General features: G+C 31.8%; 1 protein-coding gene across 1 annotated transcript; it reads left to right on the top strand.

Annotated features, from left to right (window-relative positions):
- The first annotated feature begins 525 nt into the window (after positions 1-525).
- Positions 526-6699, top strand: LOC114175827 (SAL1 phosphatase). Its single transcript, XM_028060644.1, has 8 exons — positions 526-783; positions 1026-1101; positions 2399-2472; positions 2564-2769; positions 3622-3829; positions 3912-4010; positions 4123-4276; positions 6301-6699. The coding sequence occupies exons 1-8, from the start codon at positions 562-564 to the stop codon at positions 6462-6464; spliced, it is 1203 nt and encodes a 400-aa protein (XP_027916445.1). The 5' UTR covers positions 526-561; the 3' UTR covers positions 6465-6699.
- The last annotated feature ends 1840 nt before the right edge of the window (positions 6700-8539 follow it).

Here is an 8539-nt window from a genome sequence, read left to right as displayed (position 1 = left end):
ATAAATAAAGTCCATTCGACACGGTCTTATTTAATAATGTTATTTTTGAAAATGTAATTATATTTAAGATTAAATACATTTTTATTTTTTAGTCAAAATAAAAATAAAATTAATTTTTTTTCGAGACAAAATTAGATTTTTATTTGTAAAATATATATGAATTTAATAATTTGAACTAAATTTTAAATTCTATTAATTTTATTTATCATTTTCAACGTATTTTTTAGGTTAACAAGTTAATATTAAAATAAAAATGTATTAAATGTATAAATAATTTAAATATTATCATAAAATAATTTAAAATATTAAATAAATTTAATCAAATTTGTTTAAAAAATTAAAATTTAAATATTTTAAATGTGAAAGATTAAATTAATTCATAAAGCAATAATATAAAAAAAAATGTGTTTCTATATTTCATAAAAAGAAAAAAAATCAAATTGTGGGGACCGATATCAGGACACAACCCAGGAAGCGAAAACGCCGTGTGGCAATTAATTGAGAAGTAATTTTGGGAAGCGTAATTTAAAAAAAAAAAGAAAAAAAGGAAGAGAAAGGAAAATGGGCACAGCAACAGTTTGGTGGAGAGCGAGAGCTATAAGTGCAGGAGTAGGAAGCGATTGGAGGTTGTCCGAAGCCAGAATCCGAAAAAGGTGCATTAGCGTGTCAACGAGAAGTAGTTGCTCTTCATCGCCACTGACACTAATCGTTTCTTCAATGCCTTATGAGAAGGAACTCGCCGCTGCAAAGAAAGCAGCCACTCTCGCCGCTCGTCTCTGCCAGGCACTCATCCACAATTTCTCTTTACCATCGCCATTTTCATAAACAAAAGAAAAACCCTTATTTTTGCGTTTTATTGAAATTATAGACTAGTTTTGCGCAATTGCATGTTTTGTTTTTGTTGCATAGCCTGCTTAGTAAGATTCTTCTATTTTTCGCTTTTTAATTTTAAATTTTGCGGCAACGGTTGATTTTTTAAATTAGCAATGGATGCTGATTTATTCTTCTTTGCATGCTTTTTGCAGAAAGTTCAGAAGGCTCTTCTGCAATCCGATGTTCACTCAAAGTCAGACAAAAGTCCCGTTACAGTGGCCGATTATGGTTTGTTATCTTACTCCTGCTACCATTGTGTTTAGTGTTAACGTTGAATTGTTTTTTGTGCGAATGCTCACATTGACAACTTAATTGTAGTTGGAAATGAGATGTTTAGTTGTTAACTATTGACTGAGTAGAAGTAGTGCTGATTGTGTATAATGTTATGCTCTTGGACTATTTTTTTCGGGTACTTGTACCGGTTGGATTGTGTTTACATAATTGGAAGCTGAACAATGGGAGTGGTGTAAGCTTTTTAGATGTCTTCACAAATCCTTGCCATGTTTTTTCACATGTATAATCCCGGGTTACTGATTTGATCAGAACATTTCGTGCTTGTTGTATAGATTATCATCTCTATTTCGAGAGGCTTTGTTGTTCCAGTGCTTTGACATAAGTTATTGTTCCTTGAGTCCAGTTCTATGAGTTTTCGCACTCTCAAAATTTGTTTTAATTCCTTATAATAGTTATAGATGATCCTGTTAATATTCAACTAATTCAGTTTACAAGAATGAGCCAGCAAATTTTAACAGTATCATTGTAGTTTTGAAATCTTTAGCATTTCCTCAACGAGAGTAGGGGAATTGTACTTTAATAATATTGCTACAAATACAAGCTCTACACCAGTGACTTAATAGTCGTAGCATACTTGTTTTTAACCATTAATTGAAACTCTCTTTTAGTTGAAAACTTGTGATGAGTAGCTAGTATAAGCCAATTGTTGGCTGGTGTAAAGCATTTTTCCTTACAGGACAGACATGAGGAAAGACCTTGCACTTGTATAAATTTGCTTCTATGTTATGACAGGCAAGTATGCAACTATAGCAGATGTTTTGTTTGTCTTCCCTCACTAATTTATATATCTCTTTCACATTATGTATTGTTCTGCTACCTGTCTCCATATTCTAGTAATCATTTTGCATGTACGAAAAGAGGACCTAATTGTAGTTAGCTCAACCAGCAAGTTTTTGGGAAAATTGCTCTCACATAAAAAAACCAGTCATTATGCACATTAGTCGAAATTCCTGCTACCACCACCTCAATAAATAGTGGATCTTCCATATGTTCTTTGTAATGTGGTGATTTAAAATGCTTCTACAAACATATTTTTTGAAAGATCATGTAATATTATGAGCTTGTGCTTCATTGCCTGTAATTTGGACCACTTGTGAAAAAGAAAGTTATTTACAATTTTAGCTGTAATTTTTCATTTTATATTATTCTAGTTGCTAAACTTGTTCATTGAGGTTTAAATGAAGTTTCAATTCACTTCATATAAATCGGGTTGCTGTCTTGTGGTTTACAGGTTCACAAGCATTGGTCAGCTTTATACTTGAGAGAGAACTTCCTTCTGAACCATTTTCAATAGTAGCCGAGGAGGTGAAATTGTAAATTCTTACAGGTTTTTTGTATATGTAGACTTTGCTTTCATTTCCATGCTTGAGTATAAAATCCAATTTTAAAAATTCAGGATTCAGGGGATCTTCGTAAGGAAAGTGGCCAGGAAACACTGAAGCGCATTACAGAACTTGTCAATGATACTCTTGCTAGTGAAGGATCAGATAGCTTTCCTACTTTAACAACAGATGATGTGCTTGCGGCCATTGACAATGGTAAGTCTGAAGGTGGTCCAGTTGGACAGCACTGGGTTTTGGATCCGATAGATGGTACGAAAGGGTGAGTATTCTTTTTTTCTCAAAAAAATTCATTTTGGTGTAAATTTTGTCTACTGTTAGTCGAATTTCATTATATTATTTTTCTAAAAAATTTAATGTTCTTGCAGCACGAATTTGTTTGTAATATCTCATGGAAAACATATGACTTTATCTAGTATTATTAATCTTATTATTATCTGAGATTGCAGTTGTCATTCAACATCTTATCTTGTTTAGGAAGTAAGGAAAAAATAATTGTTGAAATCCATCGACTATCAATTCAATGTTCCAACCAACATATAGCTGTAATGGCGATTTTAATTTTGAAAGACATTATTTATTAGCTGGCATCGTTTCATATTTCACTTTTAATTGAAAAAAGGCCACCTTCTTTTCATTGTACTTCCTGTTTTCAAAAGTTTGTAAGGTAAACAGGAAAAAACCACTTATTATTTTCTACTTTCATTTTTTTTTTTGTCACCGTTTCTTGTATCAACTTTTAAAATCAGGAAACAAATAAAACATAAAATGATAATAGAAAACCTTAAAATCTAGTTTTTTACTCATAAAAATTTGTTAATATAAAATACTAGTATATTAGTATTTACTTTTATTTTCTTTACTTATCAAATTAATCAAACATTTGATTAAATAATTATTTTTCTTCATTATTTCCTATTTTACTCTCTATATTTTTATACCATTTGTTTCACTTGCATTGTCACTTATGGAGATCGTGTCATTGAGTAGCTCATGCTTCTGAGATGACATAATAGGTTTACTGTCTATATTTTTATACCATTTGTTTCACTTGCATGGTCACTTATGGAGATCGTGTCATTGAGTAGCTCATGCTTGTGAGATGACATAATAGGTTTGTAAGAGGAGATCAATATGCTATAGCATTAGGTTTGCTACATGAAGGAAAAGTTGTATTGGGTGTCTTGGCTTGTCCAAATCTTCCACTGGCATCCATTGGCTCTAATCAGCAGCATTCTTCAAATGAAGTTGGTTGTCTCTTCTTTGCTAAAGTTGGTGATGGAGCATATATGCAAACACTGGGTGGTTCTACACAAACTAGGGTTGGTGCTTGCAAGTTTTTTTCATACTTGTCACTTTGGTAATGTCATTTGACAGTTGTGCCATGTCCAAATGATCATCCAGGTCCATGTCTGGGATGTTGATAATCCAGAGGAAGCATCATTATTTGAATCTTTTGAAGCAGCGCACTCCTCTCATGACTTGTCTAGCTCCATTGCAGAAGTAATGTTATTTCTATAGTTAGCACATTTGTCTTTTTCATTGTTTTTTAGTTTAACTCTTAGCTCTCTTAGATTTAATTACACAAAATTCTTGAACGTTACTTAATTAACAGAAACTTGGTGTCAAAGCACCACCAGTCAGAATTGATAGCCAAGCAAAATATGGAGCTCTGTCAAGAGGAGATGGGGCTATATATTTGCGTTTCCCTCACAAAGGATACCGTGAAAAAATATGGGATCATGCTGCTGGAAGTATCGTTGTGACTGGTATTAATTTTCATTAGTTTTTCTTCCTGTTCTGAAGTATTTCTTTAATGAAATTGACCAATCTTTTCTTGGTAAACATGCTCTGCTTAAAATGAGTGTCATAACTGTCCAGAATTGGTCATAAATAACATTTGGCCTATGTTTATGTTTATCAAGTCCATGTCCTAGTTAAAAGTTTACTTGGATCTAGACTCTCTTCAAATACATATAGAATATAGAATAGGTTTCTGGAGTGTGTTTTAATGTTTTCTCTTACAAAGTAAGACTTTAAGCCTAATTTAGTCTTACAAAACTAGCTTATAAGTTAAGATTTGCATCCATTTGAATATTCTAATTTGGTCATATCTCAAATTGATGTGTTGATGTGAGATCTCCAATGCACATTCGATGCCGCCGAGGACATAACATCTGAAGAATAGAACTAGATATTTGTGAATAGTCCGATAATGGGTGACATGATAGATCTAACAATCCATGTCAACTTAGGCTCTATATCATCTTAGAAAATGAACTTTAAGTTTGACTCAATCTTATAAAAACAGCTTATAAAGTGAGGTTTACACTCAATTATGTAATATAATTTGATCATATGTATAATGTCCTACACTTTCCTTGTCATAGGTAAAGTTTATACATTTTAACAAATTTAGGGAGCTTGGCAACTTTTCTAAACCTTTTTTATTTGTGATTATTCATGCTTTTAGCATGATGCATCCTGGAGCCTGATGCCAAGGAACTCTAAATGTGAAGTTAAAACTAACCTTGTTTGATAAGTTTTAAGCCATTTCCATCATTTAGCAAATTTTATTTGTGGTAATGAATTTTAACACTTTGAATTGAAAGGAAATAATGAAGGCTTTCAAGGAAAAGATAGTGCTGGTCTCAAATGTGAAGTTAATGGAACATAAATTTTGATGTCTAGGATTAAGTTTACTTCATTGTGTAATTCAATGATAGTTGAATCTTTATAAGTATTTTTGGGGTTATGGTTTAATTTGATTTGGAGTTAGGGAAGTGATAGATATTTGTGATGTGAATATCATCTAATATATTTTAAGATACACGGAACTCATACACGTTACATACTCAATTCTTACTGTAGAATTTCAATTTTAAACTCTGGAATTGCACTAGTAAAACGATATTAATATACTTTAAATACTTTCTTCATGATGAAATCTTAAGAGATTTTGACTGCTTTTCTCCTAACACCTTAGAGGAGTTGGATTTTCGGTAGGGAATTAGTTATTCATTTTCCGAAGCGAGCGCACCCAAAATTCTTCACAAGAGATTATGAAGTACAAATCTTAGAACTTGTCATTTTTTTCCAAAATTACAGTAGTGTCGAGCTCAAATTAAACCCTTTTAAATTGCTTCATTTGAATAGTCAACTCTGTATGACAGTGGTTGCATCTTACAATATTCTATTTGGTCTGGACTGTGTATAAACTCTGTTAAAGTGCCGGTGAATAATTATATTTCAATCTGGTTATGTTTGACTTGCCTTTATCATGTTACTTAGCATTGATCTTTCTTTGGTCTTTAAATGATAAGAAAGATAATTTGAATGCACGATTATCTATTTGTTGCTCGTGGAAGGTCTGAGGGGAGGGGGAATTGAAACGTTGTATGCACTCATTGTCATTTCCCTTCAACGGGAAGACACTTGATGTTTCTTATATAGAATGAAAACAAGAAAAAAAAAACTGCAAAATAAAGGAAAATAGTTGTAAGGGAATTGCTGAAAATTTGCTTGTTGAGAGGAGTGCGGTTTTGAATATTCTTTGTATGGATATAATATTCTTGCGGACCCAACACAACTCCTCATTACACTGATGACATTATCTCATGGATGAGCTATATATTTCTATCTGTTGTTTTTTGAATGACTTATGCAAGCATAATATTGGAGTCTACCGGTAATTGTGACTTTCATTGACAATGAACTAATATTTAGGTTCCTGCATTGCTTAGATTGTGAATGTGTCTTCTAATTTTCTATAAATGCGATTGGACTTTTGTAGAAGCTGGAGGTATCGTCACGGATGCTGCGGGGAATCCTTTGGACTTTTCAAAAGGAAAGTTTCTCGATGTTGTTTCTGGTATTATTGTTACAAACCAGAAATTAATGCCATCGCTTCTGAGAGCAGTTAAAGAAGCACTCAATGAGAAAGCATCATCCTTGTGATTTCCATTAAGCTTGTTTACTTTGTGGTCGGTTCATTATATGGGACCTTCTCCTCAATGTGCTATATTTCCTTCGTGATCTGATGAACATGATTGGAAATCCTCTCATTCCCTCTTTGAAGCAGATTTCTGCTCTTGTTTTTGCAGCTGCTATTGTCTTTTCCTGGACATGTACTTCTCTTTCTCTATTATTTTCTATCAATAAAGAGAGATCTTCGTTTAAACATGTTTGATAATTAATTCTTCTAGATTAACTTGTTAGAGGTGATATGATTTCAATGCATAGTTGATCCAAAAGTACCCCAAAATTTAGTGAATATCAGTATAATAAGGAAAGTATGACAAACAGAGGCCTCAGTACCCCATCTGAGTTTGTTTTGCAGCAAATATGAACTTGGAAGCATGGAAATGCCAACTCTTGAATATGGCCTGAAAAGGCTTATTATTTATTCCAAGGAATAAAGTTTAAGGTAAACAATTTAGTGCCTGTTTATGTTTCCTATACTGTTATAAATACAGTATTATGAAATATTCTTTGGAAAGTTGTAAAGGAAAATAAGCGGTGGAAGATGAAATTTCAAATCTTTTATGCTTGTTTTGGGTGGAATTCTTGAAGAACTGTTGCTAAGTAATCAGCCTCACCTTTGAGGTTTCAATGGAGATCAATGCAAGTGATCCACGTGAATGGGTTAGCGCAAGAGGATTGATGAACAATGAAAGGGTAATGGGATCGATGACTCTAAAGTGGGTTGCAGCGTGAAGAGAGATAACAGTACTGTAGCTGACACATAAGTGACTCCAGATGTGCGGGTTTTTCTAAAAAGTGAAAAAGGTAAACGTTATTGTAGACTTAAAATAAAAAACATCAATTGCTGCGTCGATTTTACATTTTCTTGTTTAAAATAGAAAATCTTTTAAAAAGAAAAAAAATCAAACTTAAAAATATTTAAGAAATTCATTTAGTTTTCCTTTTCACTTTCCATGACTAAAATTAACTAAACCAATCTAAATTGAATCTTTAATATACTCATTAATTTGTATTATTATATATATCAAATTATATGGACTTAATTAAATTTTTTTTCTCATTAATTTATTTATTTATCTTATTCAATTTGGTTGTACTATTAACAAAAGCTTTAATAAATTTCTTAAATTAAAATAATTAAAACACTGTTCATCCAAGTAATCAGTAATAAATCGTTAATAAAATATTGATGGCTTTAGTTTGTATATAATATAATGTAATTTATAATAGATACACATTGACAGTTTGTAAAACTATCATTTTCAAACAAAGGAACTATATTTTTAATGTGTGATCATAAGATGGAATTGTACACATGCAGTTGATTTATTTAAAAAAAAAAAAAAATAGCGCTTATGATAGTTATATCATTTTGAGTAGGATTTTTTCCGTGAAGAATGTTCGTAGTCTTTATTACAAAAAATCACTTAAGTATTAAAAGAATAAAATATTAATTTATATTTTCATTAAAGTAGCTTAATAATTTAGTGGTAAAACCAATTGGACTAAAACTGCTAATTCTAGTAGTAGTGAGTTACATGTATTGGATTGAAGGAATTACATTTAAATTGAGCTTTATTTCATAAAGTCTACACAGCTTCCAGGAATTGTGGACTATCTAATATTCTGATATCAGTAAAGGATTTTAACTTGCGTACACAAAAGTAACTCCCATTACTCTTTCCATTACACGTACTTTTATAGGACTGCCGGAACAGGCTTGAAAACGTAGTTTAACTAAACTTTCTACACATACTTAGCTATACATGTATATACCAATTATTTTCTATGTTAAGTATATATGCACTTTGTATCACTGTCGGTCTTGTACGAATTTTTGCCATGCGATATGCACGTAAGTTTCTACATATGCAATTTTTATTTTTTAAATATGAGAATTTTGATTTAGCAGACACGAGCATATCTGTGTGCGGACGTAAAAAAAAAAAAAGTGTAATGATATGAGAATGAGGGTGGAGGGGGTAATCGGAATTTCACATGAGCGGGCCATGGCATGACAAGATATGTTTATGATATTGATAGAATCA

This window comes from Vigna unguiculata, chromosome 3, assembly GCF_004118075.2.
Source record: "Vigna unguiculata cultivar IT97K-499-35 chromosome 3, ASM411807v1, whole genome shotgun sequence".
In the NCBI taxonomy this organism is placed as follows: domain Eukaryota; kingdom Viridiplantae; phylum Streptophyta; class Magnoliopsida; order Fabales; family Fabaceae; genus Vigna; species Vigna unguiculata.
The sequence above is the reverse complement of the archived record's forward strand: the minus strand, read 5'-3'. Positions and strand labels throughout refer to the sequence as shown.